At 38.6% G+C, this 13,134-nt stretch overlaps 1 protein-coding gene across 5 annotated transcripts in view; it reads right to left on the bottom strand.

Annotated features, from left to right (window-relative positions):
* Window positions 1-13,134, bottom strand: part of LOC125000761 (protein SON) — a 70,629-nt gene that overhangs the window by 21,658 nt on the left and 35,837 nt on the right. For 3 of the 5 annotated variants that reach the window (XR_007111383.1, XM_047576411.1, XM_047576412.1), the window contains exon 15: window positions 6,758-6,874. Coding sequence is in view for 4 of the 5 variants with exons in the window: in XM_047576411.1 (XP_047432367.1) it covers window positions 6,758-6,874 (117 nt within the window). In the remaining variant the exon portion in view is untranslated. Of the gene's footprint in view, window positions 1-4,005; window positions 4,646-4,681; window positions 5,481-6,757; window positions 6,875-13,134 lie in introns of those variants that run through there. The other 2 variants (XM_047576413.1, XM_047576414.1) reach the window with 2 other exon arrangements.

Genomic DNA, 13,134 nt, shown 5'->3' with positions numbered 1-13,134 from the left:
CAAAATCAGGGGTTTTAGGGGTGGTTTAAGTAGTGAACTCTTTGCAACGATTTAACCATGAAGGCTTGACTGAATAGTTGATGTTGAGATGTGTCTGCCAGTGCAACTTTTTGAAGAATTTATCCAAATCAAATGTGAATATAAAAAGTCTTCCCTACCTACCAAAAAATAATGATAAGAATACAACAAAAATACAAATTTAACAGACCTATATTCATCCTCCAGGAAATGTTTTTAGGACTTCTATCTAGGTTACAGCTTATATTAAATGCAGATTGATCAGAAATGTTTCTCTGTCTAATTGTACAATCCTTTATCTTATTGAAATCTCTGCACATCACATCACTCTGCACACACCAGTTTGAGATGATATTAGCTTTGTGCATTATCCTGCTGGAAGTAGCCGTCAGAAGATGGGTAAGGGTTAGGTTAAATGGGTACACTGTGGTCATAAAGGGATGGACATGGTCAGCGACAATACTCAGGTAGGCTGTGACATTTAAACTATGTGCCAAGAAAGTACCTTCCACACCATTACACCACCAGCAGCAGCCTAAACCATTGATACAAGGCAGGATGAATCCATGCTTTCATGTTGTTTACCCAAAATCCTGACCCTGCTATCTGAATGTCGCAGCTGAAATCAAGACTCATCAGACCAGGCAATGTTTTTTCCAATCATCTGTTGTCAAATGTTGGAGAGCCTGTGCGAACTGTAGTCTCAGTTTCCTGTTCTTAGCTGACAGGAGTGGCACCCGATGTGGTCTCCTCTCACATCAACAGGGGAACATCGTCCACTCAACTGCCGCTCACTGGATATTTTCTCTTTTTTGGACCACTCTCTGTAAACCCTAGAAATGGTTGTGCGTGAAAAACCCAGTAGATCAGCAGTTTCTGAAATATTCAGACCAGCCCGTCTGGCACCAACAACCATACCACATTCAAAGTCACTCAAATCCCCTTTCTTCCCCATTCTGATGCTCGGTTTGAACTTTAGCAAGATGTCTCGATCACCTCTACATGCTTAAATACATTGAATTGCAGTCATGTGATTGGCTGATTAGATATCTGTGTTAACAAGCAAATGAACATGCCAAGCAGCAAGTGACTGTATGCCTTTCCTCGAGTTACATAAGTCCACCTCTCTAGTACAGCACAGGATGCCATCTCTTTCACCCACACATGTACCAAAGGTAAATCCGTTTTTGTTTTTTTTTTACAAAATAAAGGGATGATTCTCCTGGCCTGCAGGAGACCAAAGTCAATCAAAATTGATAGTTATGAGGTAACAGTAAAGTTGCCCCGACAACCTCAGCTATCTTCTCAATGACAGTTTTCCAGCATTTATTTAATTTGGGCACTCCCATACACAATGGTATAGTGTGGCCCTCCACAACACTTAATACAAGTGTTTGGAATGTTGGGGCACCAACGATTCAGTTTGACTGGGTTAATGTAAATTCTCATTAACCACTTATGCTGTAATAACTTAATTTTTGTATTAACTGATTGTTTTTGAGCTTTTAGCATGCCATTTTCCAATCATCTGTATGTATATCTTGCACAGCTTGTCTCCACGCCCTCCTCTAGTCTATTCATAGTGGACTCTTTATCAAATGATATTTAAAGAGTTACATATATATACATTTTATAGAATAGAGAAATCTGTCTCCTCCCATTTAGGTTTGAAAGAGTAAGTTTTTCCAGATGTGATGTGGTGGTTCAGATAACATTTGCTTATAGTTTGACTGTATGAAATGTTTTAATTTTAAACCTTTAAAAAAATGTTTTCTTGGAATGTTATAGATGTGACTGATCAAATGTGAGAAATTTACCATTCATGCAAAGGTCCTGTATTTTGCATACAACTCTATCAAACCAGATTTTAAAACCACCATCCACTATTCCTGCTCTGAAATATGCATTCCCCTATATGGGAGATATGGGAGTGTCTTTATTATACTGATGTGCTTTATACCAGATGTCAATATTGTTTTTAAGGAAAGGGTCCTCTGTTGCTTTATTTATTTATTTATTTTTTTTTTAAATGTTTTGGGTCTACAGAATACAAATATAGCTTGAGATGCAGATTTGGTATTGACGCTTGCTCAATACACCCAGGATGTGGAAATATTTGTTGAAAATTAAAGCACTGTAGTGCCACTGAGTGTAATTGAGCAGACCAATAATACAGTTTCAGATTAGGGAGTCTTAACCTTCCCCTGTCATAAGACAGGTATAGTAACCCAAGTCTCAGTCTGGGGTTTTTATCATTCCAGACGAATCTACCAAAAATGCTACTGAGCTCTTTCAGAAGTGGGAGAGGAAGGGATTGAAAAAGGTATAAAACTTTTGGTAAAACTGTAATTTTAATATTTTATTGTCATTGGTATGGGCAGCATCATCCATTGATCCAATGTCTTCTTCACCTCATTTATTAATGGGTCATAGTTTGTTGGGACAATCTTGTGAATTTCAGGGGTAATTTTAATACTTGTGATAATCTTAAAATACAGAACAGGTCTTCCAGTTCAGTGAATGAATGACACTAGTAGTACTGAAAGTGAGACACGGCAGGCAAAAACTGTTTTTTCACCCAATTTTGAGAGTTTTTGCTATTTTGTTTCATTAACATATCTTCTATTAATCTAGTTTAAAAAACAAAACAAAACAAAACAAACCTACAAAATAGTCCAAATGCACATTTAGGTGTTCATTTCACTACACTTAGTAGCAGTTTCCTCCTAAATGTGCTAAATGTCAGCTTTCTAAGCCGGTACGCAGCATTGTGAGCTTTGTGAGGTCTTTTTCTCCTGTAGATATCTGTCAGGTCCAAATATGGTCATATCCTTTGTCTTGGCAACCAATTGTGAAAGTAGAATGGCTGATATGAAGCTAAACTTGAAGTCTCATTGGTTGGTGATTCATTCAAAAGCGTCATGTAATAGGCTATTCTGCCGGTCTGTGTTCATTAAAAATGATGTGAAGTCTTCCTTAAGAATTAAATTACAGCTCAATTAGCAAGAAAAGTCCAGGAAAAGAAACTTTAAGGAGAGGAGAGGGGAAGTCAGATTCATCTCAGTTCATCCAGCCGTAAATTGTCCGGTGGAAACGATTAGCAATGACTCATCATTCATGTTTAATGCTTGAACTTATTGAAAAGTTAATCTGATATTTTGATATTATATACAGTGGGGGAAATAAGTATTTGATCCCCTGCTGAATTTGTAAGTTTGCCCACTTCCATAGAAATGATCAGACTCTGGTTTTTATGGTTGTTTACTGGTTATGGGTATAGACAGAATATCAGTCGAAAATGCATAAAAAACACACAATCTAAAAGTTATAAATTGTCATGTATTTTATTAAGGGAAATAAGTATTTGATCCCCAAGCACAACACAAGTCAGTACTTTGTAGAGAAACCTTTGTTGGCAAGCACAGCGATGAGACGTTTCTTGTAGTTGGTCACCAGGTTTGCACACAGCGCAGGAGGGATTTTGGCCCATTCATCTTTACAGACAGTCTCTAAATCCTTCAAGTTTCTTGGCTGCCTCTTGGAAACTCGGAGCTTCAGCTCCCTCCACAGGTTTTCGATCGGGTTAAGGTCTGGAGACTGACTAGGCCACTCCATGACCTTAATACTGTATGTATATAATATGTTTTAATGATTTGAGTAGATTTGGTTTTGGTACAGTTGTTTACAATAAAAAATATACATGATTTTGCAATATAAATCTTTAAAGGTCGTTTTCTCAGTTTTTCTGCTAAGCCAGAAATCTGTACTTCAGTAGCACTTAGAGTATTTTGTGATTTAAGGAGTGTCATTGTGCAGATAAAAGTTTTATTTTATTCAAAAACAGAAATCTTATTTTACAAAAAAGACAAACATGATTTCAAGGTTTATTGAACACATTTTATTTTATGTTTATTGATACAAAGAATGTTGGTATTATTGTATTAATACTTTATGTATTTTGTTTTGGTTTTAAATAAACTAAACTAAACATTATGAATGCATAAATATTGCCCTGTTTTGTCCTTGTATGTGCCCCCCTGAAAAAACACTGGCCCTACCTTGGCCACCTTGGTAATTTTGATCTAGAACCACCATTGCTGAGTAGGTATTTATTTCAGTCACACTGGTTTAATATTTGGCTAAAAAGTTACTGAATTGTTCTAAATGAACCAAAATCGTCCTTTAATCGTACTGGCAACCATGAATGGTGATTCGAATCGAATCGTTGTTAAAATGAATTGTTACACCCCTACAAAATTCCCTTTGTAAATACTTGGATATCTAATACGCTAACAAAATGAAACAATAATTTTGAACCTCACTTTAGCCATTATTCAGATTTTACCCTTAAACCTATGCAATGGGAGGAAAATAAACATTTCTTCATAACGGAGAAGAGGAGGTTACTCCTCCATCAGAGCATCCTCTCTGCCTGGCCTCTGGAACACCCTCAGTCTCTCAACAAACACATTCCTGATGTGCGTTCCTCGTCAGTCGGGCTCCCACTGTATTCCAGGGTAGTAGTTTGTCGGTCATCTCTGCTGTGATATCTTTGGATCTTTTGGAAGATACCGGTTCACCTGTGAACCCACGCCTCAGCAGGTCTTCCGTATCTTTCTTGGTGTTGCTGTATGTAACCATGTCCGAGTCGAAGTGCACACATATCTTAGTTAGTTGATGATTTGACCATTATTAGTGCCGTAATCATGGTCAAAAAATTACTTGCATTTGCATTTTCAGGGACACCATAAACCCATAGTTGTTTCATTGTGACCGTCCTTCTAAGTCTGTTTACTTCTCCTGAAGTAAGTTATGGTTGTTCAGTGGCTGGACAAGAGTGTCTTTGATTCTAATGTCCCATTTCTCTTTCCCCGCCATATACGTCTCCATGTCCTCCAGCTGTTTAGCCACCTCCTCTATCTTGCTGGTAGTGGCACTGACTTGTTGTAATTACTTCAGTAGTTAGCTTGCCCAGATGTGTTTTCATGTATTATTGTATTTAAAACTACCTCGAACTTGCAACACACACTTGCTTTTTTCATTTCTGATTTAGTCAAGCCAAGTCAAGTTTATTGTCAATTTATTGTCAACACAATACAGGATTGAAATTACCATCCTCAAAGGCCTACGGTGCAGCAGCTAAACAAAACAATGTAAACAAGAACGTGCAAATGTTCACTCATCTTGGGGCAATTGTTGTAATTCAGCCACATTAGAGGATTGTCAAGCATGAACCGCCTTTTCACGCCACAGCACCTCAACGTGATTCAGGTCATGATTTTGACAAGGCCATTCCAAAGTCTTCTTTTTGTTTTTATTCAGCCACTCAGAAGTGGACTTGCTGGTGTGGTTTGGATCGTTGTCCTGTTGCAGAACTCAAATTTGCTTCAGCTTGAGGTCACAAACGGATGGGCGGACATTCTCCTTTAGGATTTTTTGGTAGACAGCAGAATTCATGGTTCCTGAAGAACCAAGACAACCCCATATTTTACTGTTTCTTTTTCTGAAATGTGGTATTACCTTTACGCAAGATGTAATGGAAGTATTTTCCCAAAAGTCTTGGGGTTCGTCAAGATGCTTTACGTTCTTTTTCCTCAGCAGTGGTTTTCGTCTACGAAGCTGGCTATTTTGCATAAACACTGACCTTGGCCGAATCAAGTGAGGCCTGCAGTTCCTTGGATGTTGTTGTGGGGTCTTTTGTGACCTCTTGCATGAGTTGTTGCTGCACTTGCTAAAGAGGCTTAAATGTTAATTTTAGCCTCAACAGCATGTCAACACCATGTGGTGTCATGACCATTTCCACACGGCTAGTAATGGCTTCCAATCTAATTTTATGTCAACTTGTAACCATTCTAAGGTAAGGTTGGGTACAGTTTTTCTTAAAAAAAATATGCTGTGACATCAGTTCAACCTGTACAACTGGAAGAGTTGGTTGTGAACTAGGTAGCAGATCCATCAATGGAAATGGGTAAAATTCTTAATATTTTCACTTTGCTGTACTTGACATCTTAGTAACAGGGTTTACAAAAGATGCAAGTACATGTGGATTATATCAAACACAAAAATAACATAACCTTAGATGGCATGGTATATTTTTCTTGGAGATAAGGATTAACACTATCTAAACAGGAGTTAAAAACCTTTCAAATCAGTACTTTAAAAAATTATATATTAAAAATAGGAAATGGCACGTTTTCGTGGAATGACCCACTTACACATCTGACAAGAGTCTGTGATGATTGAAAAGACTGATTTTTCTTTTTTTTTGGAACTAGTTGTCTTTTCCGAATTTTGATCTTTTACCCTGACTTATTACAAGTCCTTATGAGTCAGTTAAGCACCAACATGAGGGACACCAAAGCCTTTTTATAAGCCACAATTCTTTTTACTATTATAGCAATTAAATTAATTAATTAAAAGAAATAAACATACCGTTCTGAAGAAAGGCTATTGTTTGATGTCTGTTTCCATCTCTTTCATTGTATTTTATACATTTTCAAATAACTTGGGGGAAACAAGAACAACAAAACACTGCGTTTTGCAATGTACACTGAAATTGGCAATGTACCAACCAGTTCAACTCCACACAAGTTTGGGTGATAAGCATGTAATATATTTTTTACCAGAGTGACACAAAGCCAAAAAAAATGCTATGCTTTTCATGCTTATGCTTTGAAACATCAACAGCATCAATATTTTAAAGACCTTTTGTGTGAGTTGTATATATAGAATGTCTTACCTTCTTCAGCCATGCTTGTGGTCCACTAGTAGACAGCTCCTCTGAACTGAGGACCTGGGCTCCAGTTGAACCAGTAAAAAGGCCAGGGACAGTGTTAGATTGGGCCCATGCATCTACCTAAGGAAAAAACAGGATATTTCCATTAGACCAGACAGTCATCATGTATTAGATCACTGTTTGTTCAAACAGTTGGTGCACACTAAACAACCACATTAAGCAATGGCCTCCAGTTTGAAAGATTCATGTGCACAGAAAAACAAGATGCCGCGTAGACCTGGTAGGCCCAAACAAACAGTGAGGGTCTGCTAGGAAGAACGCCTGGTGGAAGAATCTGTTAAGATGGTCTTTAACTCCCACCTTCGACAGAGTTTCAATTACATTCGGTGGCAGGGGACACTGAGTCTGAATGGGCCATGAATGGGTCATTGTCGAGGTGGCTGTTGCAAGTTGCAACCACAAGGTCGCTGTGGCTGGTCATGGCAGTAACCTCTGAACCCGCTGGCGGACATCAGAGTTAAGGGGAGCCATCAGGCTGAAGAAGGAGGCCTACAGGGCATGTTGGTCTGTGGGTCTCTGGAGTCTTTAACCCTCATACCTGATTTTAAAATTGTTACGCTATAACCATTAAGGGACAAAAGTGTCCTCTTCATAAATGCCCTAAAAATGGCATATGTCAATACTTTTTCTACTTTTGTTTTACATAAATATTTCAATCCTAATCACAAATACCACAAGTTTGATTATTTTCTGACTTTTAACCCTTTATATACCAGTGTTTGTGATGGCATTGAAGATTATCTCTGTCTTTCAAGTAACAGGATAAAAGAGTTGAAAAACCCTCAATGACACACAAACACACAAACACATACAGACACACACTCACACAGGCACTCTGATCAATGCAGAGATCGCTACGAACCCACATGTCCCCATGACCAAACAATGTTATTTCTTTGTCATAAAAAACTTTGAAACTGCAAATCACAGTAGGGCACAGTAACATTTTATTTTTATCGAACAACATTTCTGTGTGTGCCACCCTGGCTTTGTGCACAGAGGAGCCTCTGTCGCCACATTTAGGGACTGATCGATACCATTCCCAGATCCTCCACGAAAATTTGCACAACTTGTACAATTTGCTCTGGTTCTATGTTAGATACACAGCTATCCACAGCACAAAAGATTTGAAAACAAAGACAACCAGGATGTTGTACAATAAAAAAATAAAAATAAAAAAATAAAATAAAATAAAAAGTACAGAAAAATATTAACATATGCTAGTTTTAGGGTGTTTTAGAAGAGGACACTTTGGTCCCTTAATGGTAACAACATAACATCTGTGTAAAATGGGCTACAAAAAAATGGTATGGTAAATGGTAACAATGCAACTGTTTAGGTTACACAGTGTAAAAATAGAGCATTATGGGATTTGAATTTGAAATATTGAAATTTGCTAAAAAAAACTAATAAAAAAACAATACACACCCTTGCAAAATATGACAGCAAAAAGCATAACTACCACAAAGTTATCAAAAAATAAATACCGTAAATTAATAAAAATAAACCTAAAATAAAATAGGGGCATGGCTATAGTGCTGAAGTAAGCACACATCTTTGTGTGAGCTCCTGGCGAAATTCTAATAAAATCCTGTAATTTTTCCTTTAACTACATGAGCAGTGGTAACTGTTGTTTGTGGTGATGTGTTATTATATTTCCGCGACAATATGCCAGAAAATTAAGCACAAAACAAATCTAAAGCATACTCTTCTCCCAGTGAGGAAGACACGGATGCTAGATCAGATCAGATGCTAACATCATAGCTATCTCAACAGGTAATGCTAGCAATGCGCTTCACGTGGATATGGATACTGTAATGACCCACAATATGGATGTTATTCAGATACTCAGCAAGATTAGAAAAGACTTTTCCACAAAGTTTGATGTGGTCCTGAAAGCAATTCAGAATGTTAAGAGAGACGTGCAGGACTTGTTGGTGTGCATGGATGAAGCGGAAGTGTGCTTTAGCATTGTAGAGGACACAGTTAAATCAGAGAAAGGTAAAACTGAGTTGCTAGTTATACAAGTGAATTTCCTCATGAACTAACTCCAACCTGCGACTAGTTAACGTGCTGGAGAAGATGGAAGGAAATGAGAAGACAGAGACATTACCGAGACCACCTCTCATCAAAAAAACGCACAGGTTGCCTGGCCGGATACAACTTAATTGATCAACCATTCCAAGAGTCCTCATCATAAGGTTTTTAAACGTCCAGGACAAAGTCCGAGTGATGCCAGCAGCCAGGGCCAAAAGCAAAGTTGTCTGCGGCGGTAAAGAGATCATGTTCTTCCCGGATCTTTCAATGGAGCTCTACCATCACAGGAGGGGTTCCGACCATGTAAAACTTTCGTTTAGTCATTCCTTCAATTCCCCCAGATGTAATGGGTTTTTCACTTACTCTTTCAACAGAAACTGCCAAGTGCCCTTTTTAAGTGGGCCTTTATTTGTTTATTGGAGAAGTGGCTGTTCACTATACTGTCGGCTTTCCCGGATGAGAGTTAAGTTGCAAGAAAAGACTATGATGAACATTTCATACATACTTGTTTGTGCAGATTATATACTTTTGCCAAAGCCACAATTGTCCTGTGTTGTTCTATCATAATGTCAGTTCGGGTTCGGTCCAACTGCTCCCTTGTTTACACTGGATCAGTGTGTGCACTTAACTGTACCCTAAGGTCAGGGGGAGGGCGGGGACGGGCAAGGGGCTGTCTTGTTCAGGCTGACAGTTGTCTTTTAGTTGTTTACCAACAACTAAAAGATGATGTTATTCTGCACAATCTGTTGTATTATTAAGATTAGATGACTTCAAAAAAGAATTTAAAATTTTCTTCTTGGAATGTTGACCAAACTAAAACATGCTTATTTACCAGTTATTACCACACTTAAACAACTTAAGTCATCAATAGTGTTTATCCAGGAGACTCATTTACTCAGAGAGGACTTGGTCAAAGTACATAGGAGATGGCCAGGCAAAGTGCTAGTATCCAGTTTCCCTTCCCATTCGAGGGGGGTTATGGTGGTAATTCATAATTTGGTGCCTTTCCAAGGAAACAACACTGTTTATTATAAAGCTGGTAGATTTTTGGTGGTTCAAGGAACCCTCTTGAGGGAAAGTATCAGTTTGATTAATATATATGGACCCTGTGATGATAACCAATATTTTTTGAAAATATATTCCTGTTGGTGGCCACCCTCTACACTACTCTTCTCTTCTCTACTTCTCAATAAATACAAATCAAGCAACTGCAGCCATAAGGTGAATATATGCTTTAAGATTTTAAGGCATATATCAGAGGACAAATGATAAGCTTCACTAGCTCTAAACAGACAATGAATGAACTAGACTCAAAAAGTAGAGAATTAGAAAGAGAGGTTATCATAGATGATTCAACACACACACAAAATATAGAAAAGAAAAAGGAAAGATCCAGATATTTATAAATTATTCAAACTGAAATCATTAGTCCCAGTATTAGATGTTTATTTGGAATTGCCTCCCAGCTTCGTTACATTGTGTGCTGATCACTCTTATGCTAAAACCAGGCAAAGTGTCAGCCCAACGCGGCTCTTACAGACCCATACCACTTTTAAATTCTGATGCAAAGATCATAGCTAAGGCTCTAGCTATGAGACTTGAGAGGGTTCTACCAGTCATTAAACAGGGAGACCAGAATGGTTTTGTGCAAAATTGTCAGGGGTTCCACAAGGAGAGTTGTGAGGAGAGTTCTTAATATAATCCACGATTGTGGAGAGTCTCTTGATACCACAATACTATCACTCGACGCGGAAAAGGAATCTGGTGTTAAGGTGTTTAAGCGTTTCGGATTTGGTAAATACTTTCGTAGATAGGTCAAAATTTTACTTGTTTATTCTTCGGCAATGGTATCTACTAATAACCTTATCTCTCAACCTTTGCCACAGAGGGATTTAAATATTTGGGCATCAGAATAACCTCAAAGATAAGTAATCTTAGTTGAGCCAATTTTGAGCCCATGGTAGTGGAGATGTCAGAACCTCTTTCTATATTGGGAAGAATTAACATTGTAAAGATGTCTATACTACCCAAATCTTTAAAAAAAAAAATTCCAGTCGATTCCACTGGCCCCTCTTTTTTCCCTAAGGCCAGAAAGCTTCTATCTAATTTCATCTGGAATAATAGCCAAGACTCAGACTCTCACTTCTATATTTGCCTTATGAGAGGGAAGGGTCACAGTTGCCAAATCTAGAATAATATGATTGGGGTGCTCAGTTGAGGGCCACAATGTTGGAAAGATTTTGAATGGCTATCTATATTCAGAACGCTTTAAAACATTAAAGAAAAAATCTACTAATCCTTTTGTAAAAAAACACCATAGTTGTTTGGTATGTGGTTCAAAAAATGTTGGTTGACTCCCCAGGGTTGTCCTGCTTGTCCCCAAGCTGGGGTAACGATTACTCAACTGCCCCAGAAAAGAACGACATGGAGTTTAAAGCATGGTTGAACAAGGGCATAGTAAAACTACAGGATGTATAAAAGGATTATACTCTAATGTCAATCACTAAGCTAAAGGCAAAGTCTGATATACTGCAGAATCACTTCTTTAAATATTTACAATTTAGAAGTTTTATTCTGGCACACTTAAACAGTTCAGTGCAACAACCTCCATTCTCCATCTTATAAACACATGTTACAAAAGACTGTTTTGGTAAAAGACTGGTCTCCCAGTTTTATAACATGTTGGTTGAAGGAAAACTCTGATAGTAAGAGACAGGAGTGGATATGAGGCTCACAAGAAAATATTTCACTCATTGCATGGAGAAAAATATGCTTAAAAACACACAAACCCTCAACACTCGATTGAGAATGATACAATTCAATTGGATAATGCAAACATACATCTCCCCTGCTCAATTAAATAAATTTGGTCCTAATATACTTCTATGACTGACGCTCAGTAGGTAGAGCAGTTAGTGGTTTGATCTCTGGAATGTGCCGAATTTGCCATATGCTGAAGTGTGGGAAAACCCTGAACTCCCAGTTGCTCCCAGTGCAACTGGCACTAGTGTGTGAATGTGTGTGTGCTTGTGTGAACAAATGGGTGGATGTGTCTCTGTAAAAGCCTGTAAAAGCACAAGATAAGACTGTAAAAGCACTTGAAGTATCCTTGAGTAGGTAGAAAAGCATTATATAAAAGCAAAACCATTTACCATTTACACTTTATCACTGTTTATGGCAATGTGAAGAGGTACAAAATTTTTGGAGCTCAGTGTTGAGGTATACAGTGGGGGAAATAAGTAATTGATCCCCTGCTGAATTTGTAAGTTTGCCCACTTCCATAGAAATGATCAGACTCTGGTTTTTATGGTTGTTTACTGGTTATGGGTATAGACAGAATATCAGTCGAAAATGCATAAAAAACACACAATCTAAAAGTTATAAATTGTTATGTATTTTATTAAGGGAAATAAGTATTTGATCCCCAAGCACAACACAAGTCAGTACTTTGTAGAGAAACCTTTGTTGGCAAGCACAGCGATGAGACGTTTCTTGTAGTTGGTCACCAGGTTTGCACACAGCGCAGGAGGGATTTTGGCCCATTCATCTTTACAGACAGTCTCTAAATCCTTCAAGTTTCTTGGCTGCCTCTTGGAAACTCGGAGCTTCAGCTCCCTCCACAGGTTTTCGATCGGGTTAAGGTCTGGAGACTGACTAGGCCACTCCATGACCTTAATATGCTTCTTCTTGAGCCACTCCTTTGTTGTCCTGGCAGTATGTTTTGGGTCATTGTCATGTTGGAAAACCCACCCACGAGGCATCTTCAGTGTTCTTGCTGAGGAAAGAAGGTTTTTGTCCAAGATGTTACAGTCCATGGCTGCATTCATTGGCCCCATAATGAGGTGAAGTTGCCCTGTACCCTTTGCTGAAAAACAGCCCCAAAACATGATGTTTCCACCTCCATGCTTAACCGTGGGTATGGTGTTCTTTGGGTCATACTCACGTTTTTTCATCCTCCAAACACGGCGGGTCGAGTTAATGCTTCTCTCAGTCATTTAGATGTTCACTGGCAAACTTAAGGCGGGCCTGTACATGTGCCTTCTTGAGCAGGGGGACCTTGCGGGCACTGCAAGAGTTCAATCCATAACGGCGCAGTGTGTTGCCAACTGTTTTCTTGGTGACGGAGGTCCCAACTGCTTCCAGATCATTAACAAGCTCCTGCCGTGTTGTTTTAGGCTGCTCCCTCACCTTTCTCATCATCATCCTCACTCCATGAGGCGAGATTTTGCGGGGAGCTCCAGACCGAGGACAGTTGATGGTCCTTTTATGGGTCTTCCACTTGC

Source organism: Mugil cephalus, chromosome 23 (assembly GCF_022458985.1).
Source record: "Mugil cephalus isolate CIBA_MC_2020 chromosome 23, CIBA_Mcephalus_1.1, whole genome shotgun sequence".
NCBI classification, from domain to species: Eukaryota; Metazoa; Chordata; class Actinopteri; order Mugiliformes; family Mugilidae; genus Mugil; species Mugil cephalus.
The sequence above is the reverse complement of the archived record's forward strand: the minus strand, read 5'-3'. Positions and strand labels throughout refer to the sequence as shown.